Source organism: Hylobates moloch, unplaced genomic scaffold (assembly GCF_009828535.3).
Source record: "Hylobates moloch isolate HMO894 unplaced genomic scaffold, HMol_V3 SCAFFOLD_12, whole genome shotgun sequence".
Classification (NCBI taxonomy): domain Eukaryota; kingdom Metazoa; phylum Chordata; class Mammalia; order Primates; family Hylobatidae; genus Hylobates; species Hylobates moloch.
In genome coordinates this window covers 52169479-52183712 of record NW_026652287.1, presented here as the reverse complement: position 1 = coordinate 52183712, position 14234 = coordinate 52169479, and the positions used below count along the sequence as shown (strand labels likewise).

Genomic DNA, 14234 nt, shown 5'->3' with positions numbered 1-14234 from the left:
CACCTGAAGTCAGGAGTTCGAGACCAGCCTGGCTAACATGGCAAAACCTTGTCTCTACTAAAAATACAAAAATTAGCTGGGCATGGTGGCCCATGCCTGTGATCCCAGCTCCTCGGGAGACTGAGACAAGAGAATCACTTGAACCCAGGAGGCAAAGGTTGCAGTAAGCTGAGATGGCGCCACTGCACTCCAGCCTGGGCGACAGAGTGAGACTGTCTCAAAAAAAAAAAAAAAACCCACAGAAGGAGATTACGTGTTATAGCTTTCTTTCCGGGGTTTCACCAGAAAGCCCCTCCAAACTACCCCCTCCCCAAAAAAGGAGAGTAAATGCAGAAAAAACAAAGGCAGAAAAGGAGACAACTGCAGGCAGAATTCAGCACATTTTGGAAGATTAGAAAGAAGTTGGTCCTGTGGGGCTCGGCTGTGGCAGGGACAGGGACAGGGATAGGGATAGGGACTGAGCCTTTGCCCCATCACCCACCCGCACACCGCACCTGCTCCCATGCCCTCTCCGCACCTACCTGTACACCCTACCCCAGCCTGCCTGCCCCCATCCCATACCCTGCCCACCTGCACGCCGGCCTTCTGCGGGTGTGCCTTCATGGCCTGCAGTGCTGCCACAGCCCCGCCACCCTCCACGATGATGCGGCTGTTGTCCGGCTTACGCAGGGCCAAGAAGCACAGGGCCGCGCAGCTCTGTTCACACACCTGCAGGGGCCAGTCACAGGAAGGCTGAGATGCAGCAGATAGACCCCCCACAACATCCTGCCGTGGCCACCAACCCCTGGTGAACACCCTGTAGCCTCCCCTCCGTGGGTCTCTGGCAGCTCCTGTGTAATAACGGCAGGGTGACAAAAACATCAGCTCAGCTCTTAGGGGTGACAAGGGCAATAGGCCTGGTCAAATATTTGCAGGGTGCTGGTGGTAACTCCAGGACACCCAAAGTCATGCATACGCAGGTCAGCATTTGAGAGCCAGCACCCGCGACCCTCGCCAGCCCTGCCCTGGCCCTGCAGGGGAATAGAGCTTCATGTAGACACAGAAACTGAACTGAGACTCCAGCCACCACCCTGCTACTGTGTGTGCCCCCCGAGGTGGGTACCTGGGGGCTGGTCAGATGCTGGGTCATAGCAGCCACGATGGACTCCGTCCCGCCAGCATGGATAATAGCGTCTTTCACGTCGTCGTTGCCTGCAATGGCTCGCAGGGTGCTCAGCACTTGCTTCACGAGCTCCTGCACAAGGGAAAGGCCCGCTCACCTCCAGCCAGGCCGCTGGTTGTGGGAGAGGGCTCTGAGGGAGAATGTGGGGCTGTTTTGCTGTTTGACCAACAGGTATGGTGTGACTGCAAGGTGTGACTAACGAGAAGGGGTGGCAGATGCCTGTGGCTCAGGCTGCCTGTGTCCAAACGGTACCATCCAGGTGACTTGATCCCCTACCCCGACAGGGGCAGAGGGGGCATGTGACTCAGGCCGGCCTTCAGAGCACAGGGTCCCCCTGTCCACGGCCACAGACCCAGGGTGGGCGCTAACTGCCCTGCACTGAGGACAGTGGATGAGGTGTTACTGGGACCGCTGATCCCCTTGATGGAGAACCTGAGGACCCTGCCCCCTGACTGCCCAGGAGTACAAGGCAAAATGTATCCCTTCATTTGCTGAAGTTGGTTCCCATTCAGCTCCTGGCCACTCGCACAGAAAGAGGCTGGCTGACGTCACCAGCTGGGCTTGGGGGTGCAGGACCGTGGCACCCCTGGGGGCTTTCCTGCAGCTGCAGCTAGATAGGGAGGAGTAATGAGTAGGGGACCCTGCTCTATTCTGCAGCTAGGGAAACTGAGGCAGAGAGGTGTAGGAACTAACTCAAGTATCCCAGCCTTGGCCGACACACCCCAACCCTGTGCTTCCTACCATCCTTTTCCTGGTGCAAAAGGACAGTAAGGGAGAGTGGGAGGGTTTGTTTCCCCCGCCGACCTTTGGTTCCTGCCCTTGGGTCTGTGAAAAGAAAAACTGCACTTTGGTTCTGACATTGGCAGGCAGGGCCAGCTTGTTCTGACTATAGCTCGTACGGCTGACTAGGACCCAGAAGGACAGCAGGCACTGGGCCAGGGGGGCTTCACACCTGAACGCTGCTCTGGTCCCCCATCTGGTGGTCATTGCAGTCGGCTAGCAGGGACACCAGAATGTTCAGGCCCCCGAGGTCGACGACCTCCTGGCAGAACTCGTTGCGGATGGCCAGGCGGGACAGGGTTCCACAGAGCTCGCTCAGGATGCCAGGGTTATCCAGGAACGCTGCAGGGAGAAAGGGAGATGGTGATGGGGGCGGGAAGAACCAGCCGCAAGGCCCTCCGTTTTGGTGGGGATCCTGCTCCACTGGAAGAGTCCAGCCCTTTTTTTTTTTTTTTTTTTTTTGCTATAAAGACACATGCACACATATGTTTATTGTGGCACTATTCACAATAGCAAAGACTTGGAACCAAGCCAAATGTCCAACAACGATAGACTGGATTAAGAAAATGTGGCACATATACACCATGGAATACTATGCAGCCATAAAAAATGATGAGTTCATGTCCTTTGTAGGGACATGGATGAAGCTGGAAACCATCATTCTCAGTAAACTATTGCAAGGACAAAAAACCAAACACCGCATATTCTCACTTATAGGTGGGAATTGATCAATGAGAACACATGACACAGGAAGGGGAACATCACACACCGGGGCCTGTAGTGGGGTGGGGATAGGGGGGAGGGATAGCATTAGGAGATATACCTAATGTTAAATGACAAGTTAATGGGTGCGGCACACCAACACGGCACATGTATACATATGTAACTAACCTGCACGTTGTGCACATGTACCCTAAAACTTCAAGTATATTAAAAATAAAAAATAGGCCGGGCGCGGTGGCTCACGCTTGTAATCCCAGCACTTTGGGAGGCCGAGGTGGGCGGATCACGAGGTCAGGAGATCGAGACCACGGTGAAACCCCGTCTCTACTAAAAATATAAAAAAATTAGCCGGGTGTGGTGGCGGGCGCCTGTAGTCCCAGCTACTCGGAGAGGCTGAGGCAGGAGAATGGCGTGAACCCGGGAGGCGGAGCTTGCAGTAAGCCGAGACTGCGCCACTGCACTCCAGCCTGGGTGACAGAGCGAGACTCCGTCTCAAAAAAATAAAAAAATAAAAATAAAAAATAAAAAAATTGTAATATTTTAAAACAAGACTCTTATTTGAAATATTAAAGCAATTAGAACTCTACCACCATCCATTTTTTTTTAATTTTTTTTTTGCACTCAAAACAATAAACATTTTCTAAAAGTACATACAAACAAAAAGATGCATATCAAACATATTAGGAATGTTGCACATGGGAAGACAGGGAATAGAAATGGGGGGTGGGAATTAAAGAAAATAAATGAGAGAGGGACTTTGTATGGATCAATGATAATAACTCAATCCTCTATTTGACGAAGAAGGAGAAGGAAGAGGAAGAAAAAGAAAGTGGGATAAAGGATCAGAAAGGGAGGAAAATAGAAAAAATTAGAGTACGACTCCAGGGTAGACCTGTTTTGTTGTCGCTTGGTTGGTTGGTTGGTTTGTCAGTTGTATTTTTCATACGTTTCGCCATGTTGGCCAGGCTGGTCTCGAACTCCTAGCCTCAAGTGATCAACCCGCCTCGGCCTCCCAGAGTACTGGGACTACAGGCGTGAGCCACCACGTCCAGCCCCCACATTGCTTCTGGCCTCTGTGGTAGACCTCCCAGACGGGGCGGCCGGGCAGAGGCGCTCCCCACATCCCAGACGGGGCGGCCAGGCAGAGGTGCTCCTCACTTCCCAGACGGGGCAGCCGGGCAGAGACGCTCTTCACTTCCTAGACGGGGTGGCGCCCGGGCAGAGGGGCTCCTCACTTCCCGGACGGGGCGGCCGGGCAGAGGCGCTCCTCACATCCCAGACGATGGGTGGCCGGGCAGAGGCGCTCCTCACTTCCCAGACGGGGCGGCCGCGCAGAGGCGCTCCTCACTTCCCAGACGGGGCGGCTGGGCAGAGGCGCTCCTCACTTCTTCCCAGACGGGGCGGCCGGGCAGAGGCGCTCCTCACTTCCCAGACGGGGCGGCGGCCGGGCAGAGGCTGCAATCCCAGCACCCTGGGAGGCCAAGGCAGGCGGCTGGGAGGCGGAGGCTGCAGCGAGCCAAGACCACGCCACCTCACTCCAGCCCGGGCAACACCGAGCACTGAGTAAGCGAGACTCCGTCTACAGTCCCAGCACCTCGGGAGGCCGAGGCGGGCAGACCACTCGAGGTCAGGAGCTGGAGAGCAGCCTGGCGGACAAAACGAGGGAGGGGTGCTGGCGCGCGCCGGCAATCCCAGGCAGCCTGCAGGCCAGGGCAGGAGAATCATGGGAGCCGGACGTAGGGAGTCTGCAGTGAGCCGAGTGTACTCCAGCGTGGGCCACAGAGGGAAGAAAAGAAGGAAGGAAGTAAGGAAGGGAGGGAGGGAGGGAGACTCCAGCCCTTCTGCCTATTGGGGTGGCCACAGGCACCAAGAAGGCCCCAGGGAACACCGGGGCTACCTGGGCCTGCAGTGCCCCCTACTGGCTGCTGGGAAGACTTAAGAATGTGCCCCCCCCCCGCCCCCCGCTGGCTTCCATCATGCCCCAAATAAATTCCATACCAACTCGTGGTCTCACCTAAAAAAAGAAAACCATAATAGTGTTAAAAAAAAAAAAAGACATCTGAAGACTATTTTTATGATCATGGGGTAGGAATGGCTTTTCTAAGTCCAACAGGAAACTCCAAAACCATAGAGGGACACATATGGACTGGGCTGACGTGGCCAAAACTGAACACAGGAACCACAGATGGAGCCCAGAGGCACTGCACCAGGAAGCAGATGCCGGCACTCATCCCAAGAGGGCGAAGATCCTGCACCTACACAGGGCTGCGATGGTCAGTTCCTGTGGCCACCTGTAGCCCTCTGCAGTTCCACCCAATGCCAATCTAGGTGTTGCCGTGGAGGTACTCTGTCCACATGGTTACCATCCGCAATCAGCTATCTATTATTATTATTATTATTAATTTTTTTGAGACAGAGTCTCGCTTTGTCACCGAAGCTGGAGTGCAGTGGCATGATCTTGGCTCACCACAATTTCTGCTTCCTAGGCTCGAGATCCTTGTGCCTCAGCCTCTCAAGTAACTGGGATTACAGATGCCCACCACCATGACCAGCAATTTTTGTATTTTTAGTAGAGACAGGGTTTCATCATGTTGCCCAGGCTGGTCTTGAACTCCTGGGCCCAAACAATCCTTCTACCTCAGCCTCCCAAAGTGCTGACATTACAGGCATGAGCCACCATGCCCAGTCCAGTCGCCTTTAAGTAGAGGAGATGACCTTGAACAATGTGAATGGGACTCATTCAATCAGCTGAAGTCCTTAGAAGGAAACTGAGGTGTTTCCCCGAAAAGGGGACTGCCTGGGAGTTTCGAGCCTGCCCTATGGAGTACAGACTTGCCACAATTGCATGACCCCATTCCTTACCAAAAAGTCTCTTCATATATATATATCCTGTCTCTCTGGCAGAAATCTAACTGATTGGAGCTCCTATAAATAAAACAGGAAAGATGTGAGCTACCTCCTGGAAAAGCAGCCTGACTTTGCAGAAGGTCAGGACTCATTTTCAGCCTTGCTGGAGGTGTGGAAGGGAGACTGAGGTGGGTCCATCTCCTCAGCAGACAGAGCCAGAACCCCCACACAGGCCTGGCCACACAACCAGAGTGACGGGGCAGGCAAGAAAGGGGAACTCATCCTTCTGATCTGTGTGTCAATCAGGACTTTTCTGGTGGGTTCAGTGGATGGGATGGGGTTAGGGGTTAAGACAGAAGCTTTAGGGTCTGACGGTCAGCACTGTGACCTCCCAGGGCCGGCCCACCATGGTCACCCTGGAGCCAGACACATGAATATGCCTAAGGATTTGTGGCTGAATATGATCAAGCGTGTACACATCCACCTGAGACTGCCATGGTGCATGCCAGCCAGCCTCCCCCAGTCCTCTTATTTCCCTATGGGGAGGTCTCCCTTCCCCACTCTCAGTCCCTGGAGTTGGACACAGCAAACCCCTTCCCCAGACAGCTCCAGAGATGGGACTGTGGCCTGCTCCTGGCCCATGAGTGCTGGCCTGGAATTCTCCTGGAGCCACTAGAAAACATGGGGAGACTCTTCACGAGGGCTGCCATGCAGGCAGGTCTAAGCCGAGGGGAGAGTGGAGCCTTGAGCCTGCCATGCCTAAAGTAGTCCTGAGCCCTGACCCTCACTCTGGTCACATCTGACCCGCCCACCTTTGTTCGCTGGCTCGTGTCGGCCCCCAGCTCTTACCTTTGGTGGCTTCAATGAGCACCTTCAAGCCTTTGTTCTCCTGCACAATCATCTTGGCATGGTTGTGGGCGTGGCCAAAGGGCACACGGATGTCGTCATCGAAGGTCATGACACGTAGGGCCCAGCAGGCTTCCCTGACCACGTCAGCATGGTGGCCATGATGGGTGATGGCGCCAGTCAGCAGGGGCAGCACGCCAGCTTTCACCAGGTCTTGCCGATTCTGTTCATGTTTCAGGCAAGCGTGACGCACACAGCGGATCCCAGAGCAGGTCAGGTCGGCCTCATCAGCATTCTGGGTCAGCGTGGCCACTAGGAGCTGCAGGCCCTGGGTGTCCAGGAGGTCTGGCTGGCCATCAGTCAGCACCGACAGGGCATTGAGGGACTGGAGCAGAAGGCCCTGGTCACCTGCAGCGGCCAGCTTCCAGGCAGTGAAGATGATGGGGTAGGCCCCCTTCTGGGCCGCGAGGAAGCGGCAGGCCTTGTCCTGCTTGCACTGGTCGTAGAAGCGGGTGAGGTATGCTGACACCTCCTGGGGGCGAGAGCTGGCCACAGACTCCTGGAGGTCACTGAGCGTCTGGGAGACATGGGAGAAACCTCAGCATCAGCTCAGGCAAGAGGAACCCATGGCCACAGCAACAGTGTCTGGACCCCTGCAAGTTTCCCTCCCCTGGGATCTGGGCCTGCAGTGGAAGTGATGTGGGGGGAGTTACAGCTCTCGCAAATTCCAGACCTGTGATTCTAGGAACTTTGAGCTTCAGAGGCCATAGGGTGGAAGGCTGACACACAGAGAGAGACAGAGAGAGAGAGACAGAGAGAGAGAGAGAGAGAGATCCAGACAACTCAGTGTCCTTGCCGAGGGGCTGCACACATAAATGCAGACATATTAAACATTCCAGCCCTACCTGCCATCAAGAGGCCCCAAGCGATACCAGCAGAAGAACCGTCCAGCTGAGCCCAACCAGGCAGAGTCACAAGCAACAATAAGATGCCTGTTGTTTTGGGTTGTTTGTCACACAGCCGTAACAAACTGGCACACCTGTCAATGGTCAGCTCTCCAAGGAGAAAGCCACATTCACCAGACATACCCATCCTGATATCTCCTTTCATCTCTCTCATTCACTCTACAAACATTTACTGAGCACCTGCCAAATGTGGTTACACTGTACAGAGAGCAGATTTATCCAAATTCAACTCTAAGCCACCGGGGAGCAAACACTTTAAACAACTCAGGTAGGCCAGGCGTGGTGGCTCATGCTTGTAATCCCAGCACTTTGGGAGGCCGAGGCGGGGGGATTACGAGGTCAGGAGATCGAGACCACGGTGAAACCCCGTCTCTACTAAAAATACAAAAAAAAATTAGCCGGGCGTGGTGGCGGGCGCCTGTAGTCCCAGCTACTCGGAGAGGCTGAGGCAGGAGAATGGCATGAACCTGGGAGGCGGAGCTTGCAGTGTGCCAAGATCACACCACTGCACTCCAGCCTGGGCGACAGAGCAAGACTCCGTCTCAAAAAAAAAAAATTAGCTGGGCATGGTGGTGTGCACCTGTAATCCCAGCTACTTGTGAGGCTGAGGCAGGAAAATCGCTTGAACCCAGGAGGCAGAGGTTGCAGTGAGCCAAGACTGTGCCAGTGTACTCCAGCCTGGGCAACAGAGTGAGAGTCTTGTAAAAAAAAAAAAAAAAAAAAGAATTTAGCATAATGCTGAGCACTTAAGAACTACTTAAGCAGTAACTGCTAGACAATATAGACGATATTGTTATTGAGATCCTTCCTATATAAAGTTCATCTACAAATCAGTAGGAAAAAGATGAATCACCCAATGCAAAGATAGCCAGAAGACAAACTCATTTTAAAATAAATTCATCCAGGCTGGGCACCATGGCCCATGCCTATAATCCCAGCACTCTGGGAGGCCAAGGTGGGCAGATAACCTGAGGTCAGGAGTTCGAGACCAGCCTGGCCAACATAGTGAAACTTCATCTCTACTAAAAATACAAAAAAAATAGTCAGGTGTCATGGCATGTGCCTGTAATGCCAGCTACTTGGGAGGCTGAGGCAGGAGAATCACTTGAACCTGGGAGGTAGAAGTTGCAGTGAGCTGAGATCACGCCACTGCACACCAGCCTGGGCAACAGAGTGAGACTCTGTCTCAATAAATAAATATATATGGCCGGGCGCGGTGGCTCACGCTTGTAATCCCAGCACTTTGGGAGGCCGAGGCGGGCGGATCACGAGGTCAGGAGATCGAGACCACGGTGAAACCCCGTCTCTACCAAAAATACAAAAAATTAGCCGGGCGTGGTGGCGGGCGCCTGTAGTCCCAGCTACTCGGAGAGGCTGAGGCGGGAGAATGGCGTGAACCCGGGAGGCGGAGGTTGCAGTGAGCCGAGATCGCGCCACTGCACTCCAGCCTGGGCGACAGAGCAAGACTCCGTCTCAAATAAATAAATAAATAAATAAATAAATAAATAAATAAATAAATAAATATATAATAAAATAAATTCATCCTTATTAGGCAAGAAAGGCAAAAAGCAAACTAACAACAACGAGGCAATTTTCACAAGACCTCCTCAAGGCAGGAGAAGGCAGGACCCTGAGGTAGGGAGAAGTGTCATGCCTTAGGCAAGCTGGGTTTACACCCAGAGCCGTCTCTTCCAACTTCCTCTCCTATCACTGCACCTCTTGCTCCCACGTCAATGACTTTTCTTCTCTTTGGATCTCAATGTCCCCATCTGTACAATGGGGAAATCCCAGCCTTGCAGGTGTTGTTGGACAATGACCGAGAAGGCAGGAAAAAAGTACCTGCACAGAACCAGGCCAACAGTCGGTTCTCAAACACCAGAGCCTTCTGCTGTATTACAAAGTTTGATGGGCGATCTTAAGGAAAGCATTGAAGTTCTTTTAACTTCCTTGTTTGGGTCTCTGGAGAGGTTAAGTGCCAGCTCCTGGCCTGTTTCCCCATCACTAAAAGAGGAATGACACCACCTACCTCACTGGTGAGCTTCAGTGCTAACGGACTGGCTGGAAAAGTGCTGGTAAACAGTCGGTGATCAGTAAGTGACAGCCTTACTGTAAGCCCACTCTCTCATCCTATGAGTCCTGACCATCTGTCTCTGGGAAGCCAGGGGGGCCCCTCTATGGTGTCCCTGACTCTGGGCTCCCAGCAGCAGGGACAACCAAGCCATCCACCTGATTTCAGCATACATGCCGCCCAAGGAGCTTGGTATCCCCTGCACTGGAAGGCATGCCACCCTCAGACATGGACTCAGGGAGACCTGGCTGCAAACTCGAGCTTGCTCATGCATGCTGGGGAGGGCGTGACCTTCAGAGCCTGCATTCTGCCATCCAGGAAACAGGGAAGAGGTGCCCCCAGACAGAGATGATGCAGGACCTGCTGTGTGGGATGCCCACTCCTACCTGCAGGATGTCATGTGTGGGCTCCTGGGATCCGTCTGCAGAGATTTTAGGTGCCGTCTTTACAATGTTGCTCAGATCAACCCCTGTTGGGGGTGGGGGAAGCAAGCACACAGGGGTCAGAAAAAGTGACAGCTGTCATCCCCATGGGCCTGCTGGAATCACACCTCAGGACCCTTCTGCTGGGACCACCCCACTCCAGAAGCCTCCCACCTCCCCATTCCCGCCCATACCACATCATCACGGGGGTGTAGAGGGTATTGGGTGTTTCTGCCACTGGGCCATGGTCCAGCCAAAGGGAGCAGAGTGGTAGTGAGGCTGTTGTCACACAAGGCTGTCATCACAGGCCACATCTGTGCAGTGACGTGCCACATGCTGCCTGGTGGGCTTGGTGGGGGAGGGAGGGACCCCACGGACTTCTCCCTTGGGGCTCCCATCCCTCCTGGCTCTGGCTGCATTCTTGCCCCTGCTGGCACCCCCACAGGGAGCCCCTACAGTGCTGGACACTTTTGCTTGTCCCACTGGCCCCTGTCTAGGGTTCTATACCCCACTCTGTGCCTACAAGGCTGACCTCTGACCTCTCAGCTGTACCCTGGGTTTGTTCAATGGGGAAGTTAACTTGAGATGGGGGCAGGAGGAGGGGAGTGTGCGGTGTTCATTCCCAGCCCCCTGCCTCTGCCCCAGGGCCCAGCACCTGTCATGTGGCCCCTACTCAGGACTCCTGCTCCCTGCAGTCAGGGTCCCTGCTGGGGCTAGTTGTGCCAGGGGTGGTATCCTAACCCCACCCACGCCACTGCAAACAGCCCCTCATAACCACACTCCTCTGCGCCCGGTCTGAACGTGCCACCTGTTTCCACAGGCTGCTTCTGCCTCCGTAAGCTCGAGGTGGGGTAGAGTAGGGCAGGGAGGCAGGGGCCCTGTTTCCCAGGCCAGGGTCAGGGAAAGCCTCTTTAAGGAAGTGATCAAATGAGACTCATGAGAAGGATCCAGCCCACAAATATCTGGGCGAGGTGGAAGCAGGTGAGAGGTGGGAGCAGGATAACCAGCCTGCCTCGGGCAGAACATGGAGGGGACAGGGCCCAATGGGCACCTGGTTTCTATGCCAGGCATGTGGCACCCCCAGTGGGGTGCAGCAGCAGGGCTCTCCCATCACTCTTGCATCTAAGAGCCACGGATGGTAGGTGACAGTCACACCGCCCTACCTTGCGATTCAAACTGCTCCACGGCCTCTTTCACTGCCTCCTCTGGCCCCATCGCAAACTCCTCGATGTTCTCGCGCACAGCTTCATCAAAGGTCTCCTGGGCAATGCGCCTGGAGACCATCTTTGCCTGTGTTGATGTTGGCGTGCAGCCGATAGATGCTCCTGAGCTGAGAAGTTAGGGCAAAGAGAGAGCTACCTCAAGGGTGAGCAGGCAATGGCAGGGCCTGGCCACCTTGAAAACGCCATTTAGGAAGCATCTACCAGGGACCAGAGCCCTACAACCACCCTGGAGAAATTCTTCCCACCTACATCACAGCAAAGGGTGATATCCCTACTTCCCTAGAGCTTTTGCAAATACAGAAGAGGCCCGGCGTGGTGGCTTAGCCTGTAATCCCAGCACTCTGAGAGGCCGAGGCAGGAGGATCACTTGAGCCTGGGAGGTCAAGGCTGCAGTGAGCCATGATCACGCTACTACACTCCAGCCTAGGCCACAGAGTGAGACCCTGTCTTGGGGAAAAAAACAAAGTGTAGGAGAGAACACAGAGTTTACTATATTTTATCTAAGAAAGGTGGTTCTTTAATATAATGATACTAGTAATGTTATTCTGAAACTATTACGGATGTAGCAAATAATAATGATTATATTATTAGGAATCAGAATAAAAGAAAAAAGATTCTGGCTGGGCACAGTGGGTCAATGCCTATAATCCCAACACTTTGGGAAGCTGAGGCAGGAGGATTGCTTGAGCCCACGAGTTCAAGACCAGCCTGGACAACATGGCGAAATTCTGTCTCTACCAAAATAAAAATAAAAATTAGCTGAGTGTGGTGGCACATGCCTGTAGTCCCAGCTACTCAGGAGGCTGAGGTAGGAGGATCACTTGAGCCTGGGAGGCCGAGATTGCACCACCGCACTCCAACCTGGGCAACAGAGCAAGCCCCTGACTCAAAAACGAAAAAGAAAAAAGATTCTAACATCATAAAATCAAGTAAAAACTTGGAACTCCCTATAATTAACAGTATCGTACTGTATACTTGAAATTTGCTAAGAGGATAGATCCTAAGTGTTCTCACCACAAAAAAGAAAAAGGTAACTGTTGAATGAGGTATTTCACAGTCTACATGCATGTAAAATCGTCAAGTTGTATAATGTAAACATAATGCAATATATTTGTATAATTTATGTGCCATATATAGTATAAGATATACACTATATTAAATACATATTAGCTGGGTGCAGTGGCGCATGCCTGTAATCCCAACACTTTGGGAGGTCAAGGCAGGTGGATGAGGTCAGGAGTTTAAGACCAGCCTGGCCAGCATGGTGAAATCCTGTCTCTGCTAAAAATACAAAAATTAACCAGGCACGGTGGCGGGCACCTGTGATCCCAGCCACTCAGGAGGCTGAGGCAGGAGAATCATTTGAACCCAGGAGGCAGAGGTTGCAGTGAGCCAAGATTGCACCACTGCACACCAGCCTGGGCAACAGAGCAAGATTCCGTCTCAAAAAAAAAGTACACCCGGCCGGGCGCGGTGGCTCACGCTTGTAATCCCAGCACTTTGGGAGGCTGAGGCGGGCAGATCACGAGGTCAGGAGATCGAGACCACAGTGAAACCCCGTCTCTACTAAAAATACAAAAAATTAGCCGGGCGTGGTGGCGGGCGCCTGTAGTCCCAGCTACTCGGAGAGGCTGAGGTAGGAGAATGGTGTGAACCCAGGAGGCGGAGCTTGCAGTGAGCCGAGATCGCGCCACTGCACTCCAGCCTGGGTGACAGAGCGAGACTCCGTCTCAAAAAAAAAAAAAAACCCCATCATGTGTTTTCTCTTAAGTAAACAAAGATCTAATTTTCTAGCAATGAATACCTCTAACACCATGTATGGTTTCTACCATTTCCCACGAAAAGGAGCTGGGGGCAGGGCTAGGTGGCTCACTCCTGTAATCCCAGCACTTTGGGAGGCTGAGGCAGGAAGATGGCTTGAGGCCAGGAGTTCGACAGCAGCCTGGGCAACATGGGGAGGCCCCGTCTCTACATAAAACCTTTACAAACAAGGAGCCGGGGCTTTTGGAGGAATGGCTGATTCCAGGTCCCAGCAGGTCATGGGGCAGGTAACCCTGGGGCATCTTGTGAGACCAGGAAGCAAGGAAGTTTCCAAACCCTAAGGGGTGCCTGGTAGCTACAGATGAGACAAGTGAGCATTAAAAAAAAAATCCAGTAAATATCAAAATCAAAATCTGGGCCAGGTGTGGTGGCTCACGTCTGTAATCCCAGCAACTGGGGAGACTGAGGTAGGAGAACTGCTTGAGCCCAGGAAGCAGAGGTTGCAGTGAGCTGAGATCATGCCATTGCACTCCAGCCTGGCTGACAGAGTCAGACTATGTCTCAAAAAAAAAAAAAAAAAAAAAAATCAAAATCTGTGCTTTCATAATACTACAACAAATACAGCTCAGGCTTCTGAAAACTGGCCAAGAATCCAGCTCTTGGCGGGGAGTGGTGGCATGCTCTTGTACTCCCAGCTACTACTCAGGAGGCTGAGATGGGAGGATCACTTGAATCCAGGAGTTCAAGACCAGCCTGGCCAACGTAGCGAGACACTGTCTCTACAATAATTAATAACAATTTTTTAAAAAAATAATCTAGCACTTAACCTGCCTCCCTTGGACAAATGGGTCCCAGGTTATAAAAAGAGGATGAGGAAAGTTCCGCTTCCAATTCCAGCTGATCAGCCGTGACAGGAGAGAAACAGATAATGATCCCACAGGATCCAAAACCATCAGGCGTAAAACTGATGGGAGCCTGACAAGGCGTGGACAGGAACTGAGTCTACTGCTTGATCTCACGTCATCAAAAGAGAAGCCAGCAACACCTACCTCCTTAAGAAGAACAAAATGCACCTGTGAAGTCATCGTGCCAAAATCTCAATCCCGAATCTGATCATGCATTCAGGGCACTTCCTGCTATGATGAAATGTTCTCTACCTGCACTGCCTAGTACAGAAGCCATTGGCCTCTGTGGCTATCACACAGCTGAAGTGTGGTAATGTGGCTGAGGAACTGAGTGTGTAATTTTATTTCATTTTAATTTGTTAATGTAAATAACCAGGCCGGGTGCGGTGGCTCACGCTTGTAATCCCAGCACTTTGGGAGGCCGAGGTGGGCGGATCACGAGGTCAGGAGATCGAGACCACGGTGAAACCCCGTCTCTACTAAAAATACAAAAAATTAGCCGGGCGTGGTGGCGGGCGCCTGTAGTCCCAGC

At 52.9% G+C, this 14234-nt stretch overlaps 1 protein-coding gene across 6 annotated transcripts in view; it reads right to left on the bottom strand.

Annotated features, from left to right (window-relative positions):
• The window catches only part of ARMC6 (armadillo repeat containing 6), a 66199-nt gene that overhangs the window by 40516 nt on the left and 11449 nt on the right, over nucleotides 1-14234 (bottom strand). For 5 of the 6 annotated variants that reach the window (XM_032170201.2, XM_032170205.2, XM_058424592.1 and 2 more), the window contains 6 exons: nucleotides 10977-11143; nucleotides 9778-9860; nucleotides 6362-6935; nucleotides 2115-2284; nucleotides 1103-1234; nucleotides 571-708 (listed from right to left, as the gene is read on the bottom strand). In XM_032170201.2, coding sequence (XP_032026092.1) covers nucleotides 571-708; nucleotides 1103-1234; nucleotides 2115-2284; nucleotides 6362-6935; nucleotides 9778-9860; nucleotides 10977-11143 — 1264 coding nt within the window. Of the gene's footprint in view, nucleotides 1-570; nucleotides 709-1102; nucleotides 1235-2114; nucleotides 2285-6361; nucleotides 6936-9777; nucleotides 9861-10976; nucleotides 11169-14234 lie in introns of all 6 variants that reach the window. The other variant, XM_058424593.1, reaches the window with a different exon arrangement.